Raw genomic sequence first — 22,518 nt, forward strand, 5'->3', positions numbered from 1 at the left:
ATTGGCTGAGCTGCTGTGATGTCACGGAAACGTAGAGCTGTCTTTAGCTGTCATTAACTAAGCTGCTTTTATCCTAGAGCAGGGTTAAGCAATCTGGTGCCCTACAGATATTTGGGTCTACAACTCCAATTGGCCCTCCCCAGCACAGCCAATGGTGAGGGATGATAGCCACCCCCCAAAAGTCAAGGGCCATAACTTGCCCACCCTCTCCTAGAGAGAAGCCAGGCATCTAGAATGGCTTAGGAACGGAGCTATAGAAGAAATGAGAGCCTTGGGAAAGAGGAGCCAGGATCTCCAGTTGTTTTTGAACAGAGGTGGACAACGTATGGGCCTCCAGATGTTTTAGACTACATCTCCCATCATCCTTTACCATTGGCTGTGTGGGCTACGGCAGATGGGAGTTGTAGGCCCAAAAAACTTGGCGGGCCACAACTTGCCCGCCCCTGCTCTCAAAAGATCATTGGTCTTTGCCAATGACTGCTAGAGACCATTCTGGCTGCTTTTCTGTGACATCACAGCAGCTCAGCCAATCACTGCCAGAAACTGCCCACATGCATAAAGGCTAATCCAGAAAGATTTCCATATAGTAAGAAATGGGGAGTGGGGGGTGGGGGCAGGGATAAAGCAAATGCTGTGAACATTGACAGCCTTGGGTCAACCGTCCTTGCAGACCAGAGATACCGAAGAGCTTCACAAAGGAAAAGATAAAAGGAGAGAAAGGAGTGTGGAGTCTTATAGCCAAGAGGTTCTGCGGATAACTGCTTCTGTGGCAGGATCTGGAATGAGGCAGTTAACAGGGGAAGGAGGAACAGGACCAGAGAGAGCGAGAGAGACATGTTTTACGTGCCACCCAACTGTGTGTTTAATTTTGGGTCAGGAACATGAATTAGCTCTTGGCATTTCGGGATTCTTCACGCAGTGACTTGAATCTGCACTCTTTCATGTTCCTGATGTTTCCGTGTCAAAGGCCGGAAAAATAATTGTCTCAGGAGTGAATAACTGTGAGGACAGCAAGACGGAGAGGAAAATATGCCATGTGGCTTGAGTCATGGGAGCGCTCCTGCTGTAAGGAGGACCGTGGGATGTTGTGAAGAGACGCTGCCTGCACGGGTTTTTAGGCCGAGGTGTCCTCAGTGGGCCTCCTTCCTCAGGGAGTTTCCTGTCTCCCCGCCCCCTTTCTCATCACTGCAACAACTTGCTTCCTGGGCCGGCAGAGAACCAGGGAGCAAGGAGGCCGTGGCATCTCCTCCTCCCCCACCACCACCCCTGTTGTCTGGGCCAGAGTGAGAGGCAGGTGGGCTAGCAGGTTGCAATGGAGAAGTGAAGGAGCAACTTCAGGGGGTCTTGTCAGTGGCCCCTGCTGCTGCGTGGGCCCCCATGGCAGAGGCCCAACCACACCTAACCTTGGCGCCGGCCCTAGGAAGAGAGCATACCTCCCTATGGCTCTGATTCCGAAGCCTGGCATGCCGCCAGATGGCCTTTCGTGGTTGTTTGCCTCCAGCACCTTAAATGTAGGCAGTGCTGGATTTAGGAACAAGCCATGGTTTAGGACCTCATATGGTGAGGGCCCTTTAAATATGTTGGAGATAATTAAGACGTAAGATAACTAGCTTTGGCTTAAATCTGTTTGAAAGTCTGGTGTGACGTCCAGCAGAGTTGCCTTAGATAGAGGAAGTGTGGCAACACAGCATTTAGTGTTGGAAGCTTAAGCGCAAACTAGAGACAGCTCAAATCAATTTACTTTGTTAGCGCTTTTAAACATAGCTTTAGAGAAGGTGATTAGCACTGTTGAATTACAAGCACCCCCTCATGCTGGGTGGTACCCTTTCCTTATCCTTCGAATTATAATATAATACAGTCCCCCCCTCTTTATTTTATGGTAGGGGGTTTCTGAATCTTGATATGCCGCAGCAGGTCGTAATCCAGCCCTGTATGTTAGAGGTATATCGCTTTGGTAGCTGGAAGTTCGATTTAGCTAATACACGTATAGAATTCCTTTCCCCGAAAATCCTGGGAGTTGTAGTACTTTATTATTTTTCTGTCTAAGCATGCACAGGATTGCAGCATTTATTTTAAACGCTGTTTTCTGTGAGAAGAAGGGAAAGGCACTCTGCACGTTCTCAGGGGGAGGGAAAAAAAAACCCTTTGCCCTTCGGATCTTTTCTTTTTTAAAGAACGACTTGCTCCCCAGAGAGAAAAGGCGCTCTGCCCATGGTCAGAGGTGCCAGAACGTTGGGAATCCGAACGGTATTCGCAGCAGCAGCAGAAGCAACCCCTTCCTGACGTTTGGAGGGTGCGGGGGCTTTTAAGGCAGGCTGCCGGCGCCCCGGCACCTCCGAAGGGAACCCCCCAGCCCGCTTCCCTTCGCCTCCTCCAGTCTGGGGCGGGCGGAGGAGGAAGAGGCGGCGATCCCGCAGGGCAGCCGGTGGGTGGATCCCGGGGCTGCCGGGTCTCCGCCCCGTGGGCCGGGCCGGGCCTGTCGGAGGAGGAGGCGGCGCCGCGGCCCCGGCCTCACCTATAGCCGAGCGCCGGGGCAGGGCGCCGGCCTTGCTTGGTGCGCCGGCGAGATGGACCTGCGGATCCTGGAGCACCGCGTGCGGGTGCTGAGCCTGGCCCGCGGCGGCCTCTGGCTCTACACGCACCCGCTGCTCAAGATGCTGCTCCTGCCCCAGCGTAGCAGGTGCCCGCCGGAGGGTGGGGCGGGCCTGGGGGGATTGGGCCGCAGTGGGGGAAAGATACGCGTGTCTGCGCATTCGTACGTGCGGCGAGGGAGTTGTGCAAGACGCCCCCCTCCCCGCAAGGCGTGCCAGCGAATATGGGCTAAGGCTGTTACGATAGCTGCAGGATTGGGCGCCGTTGTGTGTGTACGCGCACGTGTACACGTGTACCGAGTGGGAATGTTTGGGGCAGGGTTGGTTCATTGTGGGTGCGGATGCGGTAGCTGCAGAACTGGGCCGCGCTCTGTTCCTACGAGCGTATAGACCCGTGTACCAGGAGAGCAGGCAAAGGAAGCGTGTGGACCAGACCGTGTGTGTGTATGTAGAATTGGTCCCCACCATGGCTGTGCATGCAAATGCCAAGGGACAATTGGGGACAAGAAGGCGCATGTGCCTGTGCATCCATGTAGGTATTCCCTTTCGGGGTGTGCGTAAACAGCAAAGGATTGTGGGGTTGACTTTATGGGGGTGCAAGACCGGGACCTGCTTGGTGTGGGGGTGCCCTAGGGTGTGCAAAAGAGGTGCTGAGAGGCTGGCTTGCTGTGATGGGGGAGAATGAATGGCAGAAGGGGGGTCTCGGGGTACATCGTTGATCAGTGTCTTTTCACAGGGGAGGTGCTGGCCCTTAAAATGTTTTCACAGGGGACCCCCCACCCCGCCAAATCTTATAGTAACCTCCCACCACCACCACCCAGTTTGCCAGCCTAGGGGTGAAAAAGAGCCTGTTGAGTGAGTGGAATCTTTGCTCACAGGTTTTGGCAGCAGCTTATTCTGAATAGGTAGGCGGGGGTGGGGGTCAAAGTTTTGCCACCCCCCCTTTTTTGGAATGTGGTCCTTAAAAACATCTAAGTGTTGGCCAGGATCTTAATAACTTCTGGCTTTGTACAATTCCATGCTCTGTGCTTGCAGTTAAGGTGGTTAAAAACAGCCGTAACTTCCATCACAAAGCGGGGGCCTTGCTATACAGAGCTTAATGGTTGCATTGGTATCAATGAAAGTGTCCCCCCCCCCAACTTAATTCCCAGGCAGAGGGGGCCACAGGGAGGGCAAAAGTGAAGTTAACCCTTCCTTCCCCAGTTGTGATCCTCTTGAAGCCCCCCCCCCCCCAGCTAGCTTAGGAAAAACTCCCATTTACATCAACAGAAAGTTTTTTCTAAGTTGACTGCCGTGCAAGGGGTGTGTGTGAAGGTGGGGGTCTTTGCAGCATGCAGGTTGGGGAATTAACCGTTCCCTGCTGCAACCTCCCTTTAAAATCACCCCTTGCAGGGCATTTAAGCTGAGTGGAAGAATTTTTTCCCATAGACCTTCCAGGGGTCAGCAGGAAAGAGATTTAGGGTTTGTGGACCCAGCCTAAACAAAGCCCTTGCACCTCAATATTGAAAATGGATGTAGATTTAAAACACACACACACACCAGCCTTGGAAGGCTGGAACAATAAACAAATAAACAATCTGAGCAAACAATTTGCTTTTATTGGGTTGGCCAGAATTGTTGGCAGCTCATCTGTTTTTAAGACTTTCGTTCTGGGCTGGGTCCAACTTCTGGAATTCAGTGTTTTGCAGGGAATCTGATATTGGATAGAAAAACCTGGTTCCTGCGTCGCCGGGTCCTTCAACATTTAAACTTTAAACGTTTAAGCAAACCACAAGCCATTCTGTCGCTCGCTTTCCCGTTGCTAGCAGTTCTTAACCTTCCTTTATCCCAGTCCAATCTGGGGCAGGAAATATATTTGAAATCTGTGGGTACTAGGATGAAATACTTAAGAGCGCCTGTCGAAATTTGAATAAAAAATGCTTAGGAGCTCCCAACATTGAATGGTAGGTCTCTGGACAATCAAGTGATACTTCAAGCAAGCAAAGTCTGGGTACTGGATTCTGCTAAAATTGGGTTTTGACTCCTTTGTACCTCCTGTGCATAAATTTGCTTATATTTCTATACTGCCCAATAGCTGAAGTGCTCTGGCCAGTTCACAATTAAAACCGTAAAATACAGCACAATAAAACATAATATGAAACTTTTAAAAGTTTAAAACGACAGTATAAAACCAGCAGTAGGTGTAAAGATGTAAAAGGGTATTTATGGATATGGTTCTAGCAGGCAATTATTTATTTTTGGGAGTCATTCATAATTTTTAAACCTTTCTGATAATAATGCCATATTAGTACAGTTTTAAGATTCTAACTCGGCAGAACTTGCTTTTAAATCTCTAGCCTAGACTCTATGGTTCATGCAAACCGCTGATGCAAACCCTGCTTTAAAAACGTCTATTTTGCTAGAACAATGCATGTTTCGTGAGCTGCTTTGTTTCGTTAAGGAGTGGATCCCCTCCGGGCGATAATAACTAGACACCTAAAGCCAAAGAATTCAGATCAATGCAAAATACAGCCCCACCCCATGTCTTTGGGGCTCTTTTTGGCTTCTTAGATTCGGCAGGGCCAATGTTGAAATGCCAGCAGAAGCCAGAATTGTCACAGCCCTCGAAATTTTCACTGCTGGCCCGTTTCGCCTTCCTAACAGCCACTCAGTATCTGACATGTCTTCCAGTTCTGCTCTTGCTCTAATTTTTTTCCACGGCTCCTACTTTTTTCAACACTGTATCTCTGCCACCATAGTTTCCGCCAGTTCTTGCTTTTGGGGCATTTCCTACTTTGTCCTATGTTCTTCAGGGCAAAATCCTATGCACGGTTAGACAGAAATAAAGTCCTACAACTTCCAGCAGCCATCTCTAGCTCTCGTTGCATACTGCTTTAGCATGGCACGTTTCTTCATAGCTCTCTGTCCGTTTGGCTTCCCTTTTGACTCAGTTTCTTCTTGTTTCACCTTCTACCTGGATGAAGATGGAAGACTTCAAATACTTAAAAGGTTGTCACACAGAGGAGGGCCAGGATCTCTTCTCGATCCTCCCAGAGTGCAGGACACGGAATAACGGGCTCAAGTTAAAGGAAGCCAGATTCCAGCTGGACATCAGGAAAAACTTCCTGACTGTTAGAGCAGTACGACAATGGAATCAATGACCTAGGGAGGTTGTGGGCTCTCTCACACTAGAGGCCTTCAAGAGGCAGCTGGACAACCATCTGTCAGGGATGCTTTAGGGTGGATTCCTGCATTGAGCAGGGGGTTGGACTCGATGGCCTTGTAGGCCCTTCCAACTCTGCTATTCTATGATTCTATGATTATATGACTTAGCAGTCAGTTTGCAGGGGTCAAACATTTATTTAGTTATTTCAGAGGTTTTCTATGCTGCCTTTGTTTTTTTTAAATCATCATCATCATCATCTCAAACTGCTTCATAAGTTAAAACAAGATAAAATACCATCAAACCCATGAATAAAACCATGATGAAATGATAAAATCTCGTTGAAATTACCAGGTAGCTGGCAATGCTGGCGGACAGGAAATGCTTAGGTAAACAAATGTGTCTTAAGTTATTGGCCAAAACTTTCCACACTATGGGAGATCAGTTACCTAGGGAGGTGGTGGGCTCTCCCACACTAGAGGCCTTCAAGAGGCAGCTGGACAAGCATCTGTCAGGGATGCTTTAGGGTGGATTCCTGCATTGAGCAGGGGGTTGGACTAGATGGCCTTGTAGGCCCCTTCCAACTCTACGATTCTATGACTCTATGATTCAGTGTGGTTGGTGCCACAACAGAGAAGGCTCTCCTCCACAGTACGACCGAAAGAACACCCGTAGGTCATGGGACGGTGAGCAAGGCCTCCCCTTCAGAATGTAGAGACCAGGGCGGCCTACATGGGGAAAAGTTGGGAGAAATAGTATGATTATTAAGAGCTTCTTTTCTTCTGGATAGTTTTGTACCACCCAAAGAGAGAACATTTTTGCTTTTCTCAATTTCAAAGTTTTTTTCAAAAAAATTTCCCTGCCTTCTTTTATTGCCATTGTTTAAAAAATGATAGAAAACCTCGACAAACGAATGATTTTTTTTTTAAAAAAACCTTATTCCAGCCTTATAAATAAGCCCACAAAAGTTACCAGCATGGAAAGTTATTTACTAGCCTGCGAAGAGGTTATAATAGCCCGTGTTTCCATCTTGGCTGTGGCAGGGGAGGTTTAAGTTGTCTCCTCTGTGACCACCATGTATTTTTTAAAAACATGCCCTCTACCACGGCAGTGAGGAAAGGAGGATCGCCCCTCCTCTGCCAGCCTGCTCCGCCACCTGCGTGGAATCCCTTATCTGTGGCTACCAGGCGAGTGGTTAAATTTGTGCTTGCGATATTCTCCTGGCAATACTCTTCTTTCAGGTTCCTCTTTCACTGTCTTCTCTGCCCACTTCCTGCTTGCTTTCCTTCCTTATCCCAGGGCCTCTTCTCAGCACTGAGACTGCTCCTGTCTGAGATTTTGATCCCAGCCACACAGACAACTTTCCCTTCCTGCACAGGAGTTGGGCTGTAAACATTTTCCTCCTCTGAGAAGCTGAGTGTTTGGTGCTGCCGCATCGGCTCAGCTGATCGGTGTCAGAGGCTTCACCGCTGTAAGTGCAAGACAGTCTCGCTTTTGTTTTTCAAAAAAACAACCTAGTGTTTAGTGTCATGTTTCTGAACACTTCGCCACACGAATTTCTGTACTCGTTACAATAACCCTCTAAAGTAGCCCTGTATTATCCCTGTATTGCAATTTATTTATTTATTTATTACATTTCTATACTGCCCAATAGCCAGAGCTCTCTGGGCGGTTCACAGAAATTAAAACCATTCAAAGTATAAAACAACAGTATAAAACCATCATATAAAATACAGTATAAAAGCTCAACCAGATAAAAACAGCAGCAATGCAAAATTACAAATTTAAAACACCAAGTTAAAATGTATTTATAGATTGTTCAAATGCTGGGAGAATAAAAAGGTCTTCACCTGGCGTCTAAAAGCATATAATGTAGGTGCCAAGCGAACCTCCTTAGGGAGCTCATTCCACAGCCGGGGTGCCACAGCAGAGAAGGCCCTCCTCCTGGTAGCCACCTGCCTCACTTCCTTTGGCAGGTGCTCACGGAGAAGGACCCCTGAGGATGACCTTAGGGTCCGGGCAGGTACATATGGGAGGAGGCGTTCCTTAAGATAACCTGGCCCCAAGCCATTTAGGGCTTTAAATGTTAATACCAGCATTTTGAATCGTGCCTGGACCTGGACTGGCAGCCAATGAAGCTGGAAAAGGACTGGTGTAATGTGGTCTTGTCGGCCAGTCTCTGTTAGTAAGCGTGCTGCCCTGTTTTGTACCAGTTGAAGTTTCCGGACCGTTTTCAAAGGCAGCCCCACGTATAACGCATTGCAGTAATCCAAACGAGAGGTTATCAGAGCATGAATAACTGTAGCTAGGCTCTCTCTGTCCAGATAAGGGCGTAGTTGGTATATCAACCTAAGCTGATAAAAGGTGCTCTTTGCCACTGAGTTCACCTGTGCCTCAAGTGACAGTTCTGGATCCAAGAGCACCCCCAAACTACGGACCCGATCCTTTAGGGGGAGTGCAACCCCGTCCAGGACAGGGCAAACATCACCTCGCCGGACAGATGAACCACCTGCTAACAGTACCTCCGTCTTGTTTGGATTGAGCAAGTGAGGGGTTGAGGCTGAGGGCGTGGATCGCTTAAGTGTCGAGGCCACGGCCAAGGTCAGATTTGACTTGACGAGTTCCTGGTTCACTGCTCGCTTGGTGACGATGCGTCCCAGATGTTAGGGCCATACGTGAATTTGGTGCGTCTCCAACGCTCCCCCTCAATGACTCATGTCTGGATTCGAAACCCTTCCAAGTGCGTGAAAGAACAGCAGGGCATTACTACACGGACGTTATCTTTACAGCCAGGTGGCTGTTTTGTGCCGTTGCATCATTTTCTTGGTTTGGTGAGGTTGCTTGGGAGGGACTCGTCCCATGTAGGTCTTTACAAGCATGGGAGGGGGAAGTGAACAAATGTTGCTTTTAGCGTGCTGTGGCGAAAAGCCTTGGCGTCTCTACCCAACCTTTGTGGTGAGTGTGAGTTTGCAGACGTCTGGGACTGGACAGCTTTTCCCCGATGGTACCCATTTTGCTAAGTGAAGGCCTGACTGGACAGGTAGCAACCAGGTGGATTTAGAACCTGGACTTCAGTTGTGAGGATTCCCCTGCCTCCGCCCGGCCACTTACATCTGCTTCTACATTTCTGATACGTTACAGAAAATAGGGTGACCATATGAAAAGGAGGACCGGGCTCCTGTATCTTTAACAGTTGCATAGAAAAGGGAATTTCAGCAGGTGTCATTTGTATGCATGTCTCACCTGGTGAAATTTCCTCTTCATCACAACAGTTAAAGCTGCAGGAGCTATACTGCAGCTATACTGTGACCAGATTTAAAAGAGGGCAGGGCACCTGCAGCTTTAACTGTTGCGACGAAGAGGAAAGTTCACCAGGTTCTCCATATATACAAATGACACCTGCTGAAATTCCCTTTTCAATACAACTGTTAAAGATACAGGAGCCCTGTCCTCCTTTTCATATGGTCACCCTAAGGAAAACCTAGAATTGAAGGGGCCTACAAGGCCATCGAGTCCAACCCCCTGCTCAATGCAGGAATCCACTTTAAAGCATCCCTGACTGATGGCTGTCCAGCTGCCTCTTGAATGCCTCTAGTGTGGGAGAGCCCACCTCTTCCCTAGGTCATTGGTTCCATTGTCATACTGCTCTAACAGTCAGGAAGTTTTTCCTGATGTCCAGCCAGAATCTGGCTTCCTGTCACTTGAGCCCATTATTCCATGTCCTGCACTCTGGGAAGATCGAGAAGAGATCCTGGCCCTCCTCTGTGTGACAACCTTTCAAGTATTTGAAGAGTGCTATCATGTCTCTCCTCAATCTTCTCTTCTAATGGTTTGCCAATCCTGATTTTTTTAAAAAAGAAATACTCTGAGCATGTGCAGTGTGGCATTTGAAACTCACTTAAACCGTAGCACCATTGTGTCTACCGAAATAAAATGGAGTTTGCTTCTGCTTGCTCTGACGCTAAACCCATTCATTTTGGAATAAGGACAGTTTTGGTGCTGAAAAGGATAATACGTTTTTAAAGTAAAAATAATAAAACAAGCCCTTGTACTTGGCCGGCTCCCCCTGACCATAAAATGTTATATAATAATGAGAAATAAAGAATGGTGCAGTGAGTGCCGTCGGCCCCATTGTATGCCAGCCCAGATTTTGACACAGGGAATCTTTGCCATTTCTCCTGTCAATGGCGGGAGTGTTGGGGAGGGTGGCTAGATTTTGGACCCTGCCTAGCTGCACCCACTGAGGGAACAGATGGGAAGAGATGGTTTCCCCATAGTCTGGTCCCAATCCAGTTTCAGGCTTTTAAAGGTGATAGCCAGCCCAACACTTTGAATTAGGGGCCGTTCACACAACACGCTAACCCACACTCGGTGGTTGAGTGTGGGTTGTTGTTGAACCATGGGTTGTTTGTTGAGCTGAAGCCAGGGCGTTTTCTGCAGGGTGGCTTGTTAAGCACCTGAGCACCCTGTCAACAAACCATGGGTTCTCAAGGTGGCTTGTTCCAGAAAAAGAAGCCGCACTGCTGGGTAAAGAAGCCAAAGATGCGGAAAATGTCCTGGGTTCAGACAACATGCTAACCCATGGCTCAGCAAACAACCCACACTCAATCACCTAGTATGGGTTACTGTGTTGTGCGAACACACAGTCTTAGTTTTGGAAACCCAGGCAGATGGCATAACTTTCTCATTGCACGCTCTGTAAAATTGGCTCTGGTTAAAGCCCTGCTTACCTCCTTTTGGACTAGCTCAGCCTTCCTCAACCTGGGGCGCTCCAGATGTGTTGGACTACAACTCCCAGAATGCCCCAGCCAGCTGGCTGGGGCATTCTGGGAGATGCAGTCCAACACATCTGGAGCGCCCCAGGTTGAGGAAGGCTGGACTAGCTGAAGTTCCCAAAGACCTTTCAAAGGCAGCCCCTTGTAGAGTGTCCGGGTGGTTCCAACCGTTCACCCGATTGGCTAAACACTGCAACTTCGACTTTCCTCTTTTTCTAGGTGCAAATTCTTCAGCTTGACCGAGACTCCTGAAGACTATACAATCATGTTGGATGAAGAAGGTTTTAAAGGTACCTCTGCTCTATTTTTATACTGGCTTTTTGGCTTGTGGGCTCTTATGTTTCATTCCCGTTGCAGACACAGACACACACACACACACACACACACACACACACACACACACAGGTTCTAGCCTTAACACAATACAAGCTGATGATAAAAAACAAAGTTAATGGCAAAGATATGTACAAAATTTAATACCAAGCAAATAAATTACAAATAACAATATTTTTACATAGGAGCATTTGTGGTTCCAAATTTTACATCCAATGAATTATTAAAATAGTGCTTTCTTTCAAGTGGCCAGATGCTTTTCGACCAGAACGTCTTCTTTAGTGGCCAAATACTTGCCAAAGAAAGACATGGAAACGCAAGCAGTTGATAAAATGTGATGAAATTCTTATGTGCATACGAGCCCAGGTACGCGTAAGGAGTATGTGTTTTATATACCAAAAAAAACAAAAACAAAAAACCCTTCCCTTTCTCCTTCTAAGGCACTAATCAATACTATTTGTATTTCTATATCGAAACACGTATGACCACTTGAAAGAAAGCACTATTTTAATAAATCATTAGATGTAAAATTTGGAACTGCAAGTCCTGATGGCTAAGTGCAACTTCCAGTATCAGAGGCAATAAGCCTGTGTGCACCAGTTGCTGGGGAACATGGACCTGAGGGTGCTGTTGCACTCACGTCCTGCTTGTGGGTTTCTGGTTGACAAATGGTTGGCTACAGTGTGGACAGAATGCTGGGCTTGATGGACCTTTGGTTTGATCCAGCAGGGCTCTTCTTACGTTCTTATCCTGCTTCTCAGCTGAAAAAGGCTCCTGGAGTGCCTGCATGCAATCTTAGAAGATACGAAACACAAGGAAAATGCAAAGAGAAGGGGAGAAGAAAAATCAAGGCTTCCTATGGTATGCCATAAGAAGCTTTTGAATAACTGAGGGTGCAACCTTAGGCGTGTTTAGAGAGAGAAAAAGTCCTACAACACCCAGCATGGCTGGCTGGGAAACGCTGGAAATTGTAAGACTTTTTTTTTCTGTCTGAGCATGCGAAGTACCACGTCTTAAGCTACCACGCTGAAAGCATCCGCCACTCCAAAAGTTCAATCTCATAGAATCATAGAATAGCAGAGTTGGAAGGGGCCTACAAGGCCATCATGCACATAGATTCATAGAATCGTAGAATAGCAGAGTTGGAAGGGACCTACAAGGCCATCGAGTAAAACCCCCAGCTAAATGCAGAAATCTACCCTAAAGCATCCCTGACAGATGGTTGTCCAGCTGCCTCTTGAATGCCTCTAGTGTGGGAGAGCCCACAACCTCCCTAGGTAACAGATTCCATTGCCGTACTGCTCTAACAGTCAGCTGGAATCCGGCTTCCTTTAACTTGAGCCTGTTATTCCGTGTCCTGCACTCTGGGAGGATCGAGAAGAGATCCTGGCCCTCCTCTGTGTGACAACCTTTTAAGTATTTGAAGAGTGCTCTCATGTCTCCCCTCAATCTTCTCTTCTCCAGGCTAAACATGCCCAGTTCTTTCAGTCTCTCTTCATAGGGCTTTGTTTCCTGATCATCCTGGTTGCCCTCCTCTGAACACACTCCATCTTGTCTGCGTCCTTCTTGAATTGTGGAGCCCAGAACTGGATGCAATACTCTAGATGAGGCCTAACCAGGGCTGAATAGAGAGGAACCAGTACCTCACGTGATTTGGAAGCCATACTTCTATTATTCGGAAGTAAGTGCTACTGTGTTCAAGTAGGACTTACTCCCTGGAAAGCGCGTATGGAAACAAACCCTAAATCTGCCGGTGGCAGGGATGCTCCGCGCAGCATTGATTTTCTATTCCCGAAAACGAGCATTGGAATTATCCGGTGGGACGGAGTAGCCATGAACTAGGATTCCCTGGCGCAGCCTGAATTAGAAGGGACGTGTGAGAGAATCCCAGAATTCCATGGCTCAGAAAACATGGCCCTGGGGGAAGTTGAAGCTTCTGGCAGCACCTTAATGAGGCTGTCCCAAATTTGCAAGGAGGATGCTTGGCCATTGTTTGGGGAGCTGGCTGAGAACATAATAGACAACTTTGGGGCAAAGAGGAAAATGGTCCTGCATAAGAACATCAGAAGAGCCGTGCTGGATCAGGCCAAGGGTCCATCTAGTCCAGCACTCAGTCCACGCAGAGGCCAGCCAGCCATCGGCCAGGGATGAACAAGCAGGACATGGTGCAACAGCACCCTCCCACCCATGTTCCCCAGCCACTGGTGCGCACAGGCTTACTGCCTCAAATACTGGAGATAGCACACAACCATCAGGGCTAGTAGCCATTGATAGCCTTCACCTCCAGAAATTTATCCAAACTCTGTAGTCCCGGAGGGGAAAAAGCTTCCCTCTGGAATCTGAAGTCTGGTAAATTGTGCCTGTGAATTTTCAGGCCAAATGCTTTGTGGGACTTAATACTGTATACACGGGGTAGCCGGTGACTGCATTTGGACGACAAAGAAACCACTGATGGTTTTAGGAGTTCGCCATCAGTGGTTTGGGCCATGGTTGCTATTTGTGTCATCTGCTGGGCAATTTCCACCCCACGGACAACTTTTTGGGCGGGAAACCCCACGGAGAAACCCAACGTGTCGTCCGAACCGAGCCTGTTGAGTTGCTTTTTTCACCTGGCTACAGAGTTCCTGGGCAAGAGTGGCCAAAATCGCGCCGGCCTGCTCTGCTGCGGCCGGCACAACTCGCAATGGCTCCTGGGATAGGCCCTGGAGGACTGAGGGAGGAGGGAGGGCAGGGAAAGGGTGGGCGTTCTGTCACTCAAATGCCGGGTTGCATAGGAATCTCCTCCACGCAAGCCTCAACCGCTCCACGGGAGCGTGGGAACATGTTGTTTGGGGAGTACCCCCAAAACCCTGCACTGTGCATTGACTTGTCAACCATCCATTGACCCCAGTACGTGATGGAACGCCTCTCCCGACATGAAGCTACCCGCTCACTGCGCTCAGCATCTTAGGTCCTCCTCTGAGTGCCTACTCCGAGGGAAGCTCGGAAGATGGCAGCGAAGGAGAGGGCCTTTTCAGTGGTGGCCCCCGAATTATGGAATGAACTCCCCGATGAGGCTCGCCTGGCGCCAACATTGTAATCTTTTCGGCGCCAGGTCAAGACCTTTCTCTTCTACCAGGCATTTTACAGCATTTAACAACATATGCTAAGTTTTTTTTTTTAATGGACCCCAGAACTGTTTGTGTTTAAAATGGATACACTTTTATACTGTTGTTTTTATTTATTTATTATTTATTTATCATATTTATACCCCGCTCCTCAGCCAAAATAGGCTCTCGGAGCGGCTTACACTTAGCAAAAAAGACAGTCCCTGCCCTCAGGCTTACAGTCTAATAAAGACATGACACACAAGGAAAAGGTGTTCAGGAGGGAAGAGGTAAAGAGAGAGAGAAATTAAGTGGACTGGGGAAAGGGCTGATGGGATTGTCCTGCTCCCGAAGGAGGGGAGTCCAACTGGAGCAGGCCCCGATGTTTCCTCGGCCTGCTCCTGTCCCCTCGGTCTTTCTTCTTCCCCACAGGGCCAAGATGGCAGTTTGCCCTCAGTTTTTATATTTTTTGATAGTTTTAAATTTTGTTTACTTTTTTTAATGTCCACTGTTTTTAACTTTTGTAAACCGCCCAGAGAGCTTCTGCTATGGGGTGTTATATAAATTAAATAAATAAATAAATAAATAAATGTGTCGTCCGAACGCAGCAAGTGAAGTGTTCATGGCTACCAATGCAACCTTACTCGGTACCTCCCAAGGGCCTTGACTCCTCCCACTAAGGCAGCCTTCCTCAACCTGGGGTGCTCCAGATGTTTTGGACTGCATCTCCCAGAATGCCCCAGCCAGTTCAACACATCTGGAGCGCCCCAGGTTGAGGAAGGCTGTACTAAGGAATTTTAAAAAAGGTCAAAGTTTTCTTACGGGCAGCTGGGATTGCTGTGAAATAGGCTTGTCTTGGTGCTGAAAACTGGGTTCAAAGGAGTTGTTGAGTGTGTTGAGATTAGGGACGTCGGAGAATTCCACAATGGAATCCGTCACGGAATCAGCTGAGTTTGGATTTCTTTAAATCTGAGCCGTGGATCCTGCAGCGGTTCAGTTCTGTCTGAGTCGCACAGGTTCTGCGGATTTGTGGACCATGGGTGTTGTTGTTTTTTACTTTCTAGAATTTTACACAAATTTAGTCATAGTAAAACACGTAAAATAAAACACACTTTCTCAAAACGTGCATTTCCTTCATAGGTGAAAGCATGAAATGTGCATTCAGGGGGCTTCTGGATTTTCGCAAGTGTGAATTTGCACAAAACCGAATTTGCGCAAATCCACGACATTGTAAAAGCATCCGATTCCACCAGTGAGTGGATGATGGAATGACAGGCGCCTGGCAAGGAGGCCAGGGTCCACCTCCTCCTCTCCATTTATATTCTCACAACAACCCTGGGATGGTAGACTAGGCTGAGAGTCCGTGTCCGGCCCAAAGTGACCCAGTGAGCTTCATGACTGAACGGGGACGTGAACCCAGTCCAACGCTCTAACCACTATACCACACTGGTGCTCACCACTGGCTTTTGAGTGCCAGTGTAGTGTAGTGGTTAGGGTGTTGGACTGGGACACAGGAGATCCAGATTCTAGTCCCCACAGTGAGCCACAAAGCTCATTGGGTGATTTTGGGCCAATCACCGACTCTCAGTCTAACCTACCTCGCAGGGTTGTTGTGAGGATATGACGGAGAGGAGGAGGACCATGTATGCCACCTGGGCTCCCTTGCAAGAAGAAAAAGAGGCGGGATATAAGTGCAACAATAAATAAGTTACCACTGGCTTCAAATTTAGGAGGAAAGGGGCTTTTGTTGTTATCGCTGTACTGCAAAGCAAAGCCTCCCGTCACAGAGAGCTTTGCAGTCAGAAGGTCTCTGATTGAATTCTTTGGAATCTGCATTTGACCAGATCCCGCGCCAGAGAGCCGCCTACGGTCAGTACAGACGCTCCTGGGGACGGCCTAACCGCCTCGAGCAGATACTTCCTTGCGTCCCGTCTTATCTACTTCTTGGGACGGCCCTGGGTTCGAGCCCTATCAGAGAAGCGAGCGAAACCTCTTTGCTGGTCTCCGTTTCCCGAGTGGAGGAGGGAACAGATGGATAGCAGATGTGGGTATTGTGAATCTGTTTTATTTACCCCATGGGGGAGAGGAGCGGAGCTGCAGGAAGAGCGATAGGAAGTGGCTCGAGGCCGCGCGGTCCGTGCTGACAGCAGCAGCTTTTGTGTAACCGGCTCTTGGATCCCCTCCAGAATGGGTTTGGCAGAACATTTTTCAGAGCGGTCAGAAGGCGCGGCCTTCCCAAGCCACAGTGTTCTTGTGCTGTTCCCATGGAAAAGAGGTCCCCCCCATTGCCCCCGCTTTCAGGGAAAAGGACCAATGGAGCCACCTGGCTACGGCTGAAAGGTGCCAGGCAGGTGAAGTCTTCACTTTTTATATGGGGTTGCAGGAAGAGAAGAGGCAGGTGTTTCTCTTCTTCATTCATCTGATTTATTATTACTGATTCCTTTTATATCCTGCCTATCCTAGCCGCTGCCCACCCACGGGGCTGACCTGAAGCCTCCAGCTGTTGTAGTGTACAACAGTGGATCATGTACATTGATGGTGCTATATAAATAAATTAATAATAATAATAATAATAATAATAATAATAATAATACGGTATGTGCAGAGGCTTCAGGTCAGTCCTGTGGGTGGGGGGCAGCAGTTTGCTGAGTTTGAGGGTGAGCGGGAGGGGAGTCCTATGGACCCCCAGTCAACCTCGTGCCCAGCTTTTCACTGTGCCCAGGAAATTGCAAGAGCCGACCTGCTTTGGATTTGAAACCGAGGCGCCCCGAGTCGAATCGGGGCCAATTTGGAAACTCCGAATCAGCCTCCGAAGTGAATCGTGGGACTGTGAGCAACCCTAATGGACTCCCAGAGGATTTCTGCATGCAGAGCATACGAATTAAGACACAATCCTATGCGTGTTTAGACAGAAAAAAGTCCTACAACCCCCAGCATTCTCCAGGAGCTGTCTAAATATGCATAGGATTGCATCTTAATAGTTCTTGTGACTTGCTGTCTTCTACCTGCACATCAAGTGGACCTCTCCTTTGCCGTTACCAGGGCTTGGTGATGTCCACTACAGCCGTGGACCTTCCGTGTTGGCCTTCCCACTGACAAAACCCAGAACAGCGACACTGGGTGATTTTCAACCGCGGTTGACTCTTCCCTCTGAGATGTTTGCTTTAAGCCGTGTCTCTCCCAGTGGGGCAGTTCTTGGACTGGGAATGAAGGCCCTTTTGCTTTGAGAGGCGGTTTCATACTGCGGGCTTCGAAACGTCGGGACTTCCTCGCTTTTGATGGGCGCTTGGTTCCTTCCAGCTCCCTACTGGTCCGGCTGGGTCTGCCCGGTGGGTCATTGTTCTTGTGAATGGCTCCATCCTGTTTCCTTGGAACAGAAGCGCAAAAAGGCCTGTGCAAATGTAACCCTTTGTTTGGTTTCTTTGGAAAGTGTTGGGGCACGCCAACCCTGGAAGACCTTGCCAGTTTCTAAACTGTTCTCTCTCTCTCTGTGATATATATTTAAAATGGTTGTGTTTCTCTCTCCGCTTTCTCTGTACCATGCCTCATTGTATACATCTGTATCACGTCCTTCCGTACTCCTCTTTTCTCTCCGCTGTGCCATCGCAGACGTTGTAACGTTTCTTCATCCGGGACTTGCTCCAGACCCCTGGTTCTTTTGGCTCTCACTTTTCAGCTCTCCTCTAATCAACAATAGGCAGCCCTCGGAAAAGCTGTGCAAGTAATTTTTAACTAATTTTGCCCAGAGAGAAAGCTGGAGGACCAACAATCTTCGCTCCGTCCACTGGCTTGCTCCCACCAAGGAGCCAAAATACTGGCCAAGGGTTCCTCTTTAACCCTTCACCCTCATCTCTGGTGTATATGCATAATGAATTACGTACTTCAGCCGCTCACGCTATGGCACAGGCCTTGGAGGGTTTCATGGTTACTCATGACGGCCTTGAATAAGGCCTTGTTCTGAATTCTTCCCTTTCATATACCTCAGTCCTTGCCTTCTGGCACACAAGCCAAGAACATTTATTTCTTTGTATTTATATAAAGAAAGTAGCCTCACGAGAAGCCATCAGCATAATCCAAGTTGATTCTTTTTTGAGGTGCTAATTCGTAGAATCACAGAATTGGAAGGGGACATCTAGGCTGTCGTCCAACCCCTTGGGCAGTGCAGGAATGCAGTTTAAAGCATCCATTACATGTGGCTGTCCATCCTCTGCTTGAAGACCTCCAGGGATGGAGAGCCCACCACCTCCCAAGGCAATTGATACCATTTCCCAACTGCTCTGACCATTAGGGAAGCTTTCCCCCCTGATGTTCAACCCAAATCTGCCTTTGTGTAACTTAAGCCCTTGACTTCATGACCTACAGTCTTGAATGATCGAGAACACCTTTGGGTTCTTGAAAAGTGCTATCCTATCTCCCCACTGTCTTCTTAAGCCAAAACATGCCACGTTCCTCCCACGTTTCTTCATAGAACTTAGTTAAGAACCTAAGAAGAGCCCTGCTGGATCAGACCAAGGTCCATCTAATCCAGCATTCTCTTCATACATTGGCCAACCAGCTGCCCCCCAGAAACCCACAAGCAGGATGTGAGTCCAACAGCACCCTCTTATCCATGTTCCCCAGCAACCGTGGCGGTTTTTCATAGAATCATAGAATAGTAGAGTTGGAAGAGGCCTATCAGGCCATCGAGTCCAACCCCCCACTCAGTGCAGGAATCCACCCTAAAGCATCCCTGACAGATGGCTGTCCAGCTGCCTCTTGAAGGCCTCTAGTGTGGGAGAGTCCACAACCTCCCTAGGTAACTGGTTCCATTGTTGTACTGCTCGAACAGTCAGGAAGTTTTTCCTGATGTCCAGCCGGAATCTGGCTTCTTATAGCTTCTAGACGGACATGATGGGCTTTGCTGTCTTTTACGGATTCAGAAATTTCCTGACGATTGAACATGTTTTAAGCATGACTGCTTTCTGGATGTTGGCGTGGATGTGTTTTGGGGAGTCCCCCTCCCCCTCATTTCCACAGGGCTAAAAAAAGGGGGATTTACTGAACATCATGGAGAACGCTTGATCGTTGCGATTCCTCGTTAAAGCTTGTCTCCCTGAGAGCAGTGGCCTTCAACCAGGGGGTCGCCACCCAAAAGTGGGTCGCGAGATCAGTCCGGATGGGTCGCGGTGAAGCCGTTGCTGTCACGTTGGGCAATTGTGAAATTGAGAAAGTTGGTTCCCTGTTGCAGGTTAGAAGTCCAAGGTGGGTCTCGGGTCAGGACCAGTTGAAGATCCCTGACACGGAGAGTAATGAGCTGTTATTGTTGTTGCTTGTTTCATTTTGATTATTGTTGTTCTTAATGCTATTCATTGTAGTGTTTGCATACTCCTTTGGGGGTGGTAATGCAAAATGTAATTTTAAAATCCTAGGGGGATCTGCAGCAAAAATAATAAAAGTGACATCAGCGACACCGATCAAAAAGCAGGAAATACATAAAATAGACACCTCCCAGCAATGTGCTTACAAAACCAGTTTTAAAATGCCTGGGTAAACAAATAGACATTGGCACTGAAAAGAATACAGCGTGGGTGCCAGTTGCTCATCCGTGGGCAGTTGAGGTCTCACCTGTTCATTCCACCTGTTTTCCCTCCATCCCTTACGTTTTTCACCCCTAATCTCAATGAAATTTCTTAATTGGGTACCTAGTGTTTAACTGCGCATATTTGGCAAGTCAAGGACCTGTTCTCTGCAGGCCAGACTGCACGTTCATGCCTCTTGCTTTGTCTACGGAGACGTAAGCGGGGAAGCGGCTGACCTCGCTCAGTGGTGCTTGGGGAGATAGCTAAAAATATATTAAAAAGTTTGATTGCTTAAAAAGGTGTCCCTGATTTGAAATCGGTCCCATGGTTAGAGATGAAAGAATTCCCCAAAGCTGGTTGGCAGAACTGTTCTAGCTGGGTCTTTCCTACCATCTGCTCCACCCAGGAGTCATAGAATCGTTGCGTTGGAAGGGACCACAAGGATCACCTAGTCCAACCCTCTGCAGTGTGCAGGAAAACCAATTAAACCATCCATGAGAGGCGGCTGTGCTGCCTCTCCTTAAAAACCTCCAATTATGGAGAACCCACAACCTCCATCGGTAGACCGTTCCACTGTTGTGCAGATTTTACCAGCAGGAAGTTTTCTTTATATTTTATCGAAATCTAGGCAGCTGTAACTTATACCCATTATTCCGGGTCCTAATTTCTGTGGCCATGGAAAAGAGTTCTTGACCCTCTTCCCTGTGGGACCCTTTTATGTACCTGAACACTGCTATCACATCTCCCCTCCATCTTCTTTTCTCCAGACTGAACATCCTAAGTTCCTTCAGCCTGTCCTCATAGGGCCTGTCCTGAAGTCCCTGTATCATCTTGGTTTCCCTCCTCTGAACCTGTTCTAACCTGTTGATGTCCTTCTAAAAAAGTGGTGCCCAGGGTCGCCTTCTAAGATGGTCTCGGTCATGGCACATATTGTGCATAATCTAAACCAGCCTTCCTGATCCTGGCGCCTGGCAGATGTGTTTGACTACAGCTCCCATAATCCCCAGCCAGCATGGCAATCCTGTGGTGGTTGAGGAGGATGGAAGGTTTAGTCCAACACAGCTGAAGGGCACCAGGTTGAGGAAAGTCAATCCAAACCGAGGGAGCGTGCTTTCTTCTTCAGAGGTCTTGTTGGTTCAACTCGCCATGTGTCCTTTGGTTAATTGGCTATTCGCATGATTTAACTAAGATTTCTTTTTTTAAAAAAAAAATCTGATGCAGCCCTACTCAAGAGGACACAAGATGGCCGTCGACAGGAGTTTCCCCTCTTTTGATTCTCGGATTTCCCCTCTTTCCTTCTTCCAGAGTTGCCGCCGTCGGAGTTCCTGCAAGTGGTAGATTCCACCTGGCTGGTGCTCAACGTCTCGTCCAACGGCAGCTCCTCCGCCAACCTCCAGCCCATCGGAGTCACCAAAATCGCCAAGTCTGTCATTGGCCCACTGGCAGAACACAACGTCTCGGTGCTCATGCTCTCCACCTACCAAACCGACTTTATCCTGGTGAGCCCTGCGTCGCCTCTGGGTGGCTTTTCTCTAGATCTGGGATGGGGGCACTTCCCACCTTCCTGGGGTCCCAATCCTGCCCCCCTGAAGTTCCCTAAATGGCCCCTTTCCCTGGCCCTTCTCTTGAGTAACAGCATTCTTTATTATGAGTAATATCCAGTGCAACTCTACCGTTAACGTAAATTTCATTGCGCTGCCGTAAGCAACCTCTAGCGAGGTGGTGATATCGCTTCGTGGCGTGACGGATTTCCCTTGCTAGGGTTGCATCCGAATTATTATTATTATTATTATTATTATTGTTGTTGTTGTTGTTGTTGTTGTTGACTTCATGACCTACAGTCTTGGATGATCGAGAACAGAATCTGGGTGAGAACCCTTTGGGTTCTTGAAAAGTGCTATCCTATCTCCCCACTGTCTTCTCAAGCCAAAACATTGCATCCAGTTCTGGGCTCCACAATTCAAGAAGGACACAGACAAGCTGGAGCGTGTTCAGAGGAGGGCAGCCAGGATGATCAGGGGTCTGGAAACAAAGCCCTATGAAGAGAGACTGAAAGAACTGGGCATGTTTAGCCTGGAGAAGAGAAGATTGAGGGGAGACATGAGAGCACTCTTCAAATACTTAAAAGGTTGTCACACAGAGGAGGGCCAGGATCTCTTCTCGATCCTCCCAGAGTGCAGGACACGGAATAACGGGCTCAAGTTAAAGGAAGCCAGATTCCAGCTGTACATCAGGAAAAACTTCCTGACTGTTAGAGCAGTACGACAATGGAATCTGTTACCTAGGGAGGTTGTGGGCTCTCCCACACTAGAGGCCTTCAAGATATAGCTGGACAAGCATCTGTCAGGGATGCTTTAGGGTGGATTCCTGCATTGAGCAGGGGGTTGGACTTGATGGCCTTGTAGGCCCCTTCCAACTCTGCTATTCTATGATTCTATGATACTATTGATTATTTCATTTCAATACCACCCAGTAGCCAAGGCTCTCTGGGCTGGTTTGCAGCAGTTGCCCCCAAAATGCAAACAGTGACATAAACATTATTCAACATCACATAATACGGTAGGATAACAAAATCTTTTCTATTTAAACAATAATGTACGAAATTTAAAACAATTTAGAGATCTAAAAACAATTCCGGTAAACAGTTTCAATAACAGGCCTGATCAAGACAGCTGACGTAAGTGCCCTATCATATGCCATTAAACGCTTGGGAGTAGAGGGCAGTCTCAACCTGGCGCCGAGAAGTTGACTGTGTTGGCGCCAAGCGTACCTCAGTGGGGAGTTTATTGTTCTATAATTGGGGGGCCATCACTGAGAAGGCCCTCTCCCTTATTGCTGCCTTCTGAGCCTGCCTCAGAGGATGCGATTGGAGAAAGACCCCAGATGTTGATTTTAGTGTCTGGGTAGGTACATGTCGGAAGAGGCACTCTGTCAGGTATTGCCTTTGCTAAGAGCCCTTTCACACCTGGTGCCTGCCTTGGTTCGAAGTGCTTCACTGGCCTTCATAGAATCATAGAATAGTAGAGTTGGAAG

General features: G+C 48.2%; 1 protein-coding gene across 1 annotated transcript in view; it reads left to right on the forward strand.

Moving 5' to 3' along the window:
- The first annotated feature begins 2,511 nt into the window (after window positions 1–2,511).
- CASTOR1 (cytosolic arginine sensor for mTORC1 subunit 1) overlaps window positions 2,512–22,518 on the forward strand; it is a 43,608-nt gene continuing 23,601 nt past the window's right edge. Inside the window, exons 1-3 of the mRNA XM_063143905.1 lie at window positions 2,512–2,680; window positions 10,728–10,798; window positions 20,791–20,984. Coding sequence (XP_062999975.1) covers window positions 2,568–2,680; window positions 10,728–10,798; window positions 20,791–20,984 — 378 coding nt within the window. The 5' untranslated portion in view covers window positions 2,512–2,567. The remainder of the gene's footprint in view (window positions 2,681–10,727; window positions 10,799–20,790; window positions 20,985–22,518) is intronic.

This window comes from Elgaria multicarinata, chromosome 18 (genome assembly GCF_023053635.1).
Source record: "Elgaria multicarinata webbii isolate HBS135686 ecotype San Diego chromosome 18, rElgMul1.1.pri, whole genome shotgun sequence".
Lineage (NCBI taxonomy): Eukaryota > Metazoa > Chordata > Lepidosauria > Squamata > Anguidae > Elgaria > Elgaria multicarinata.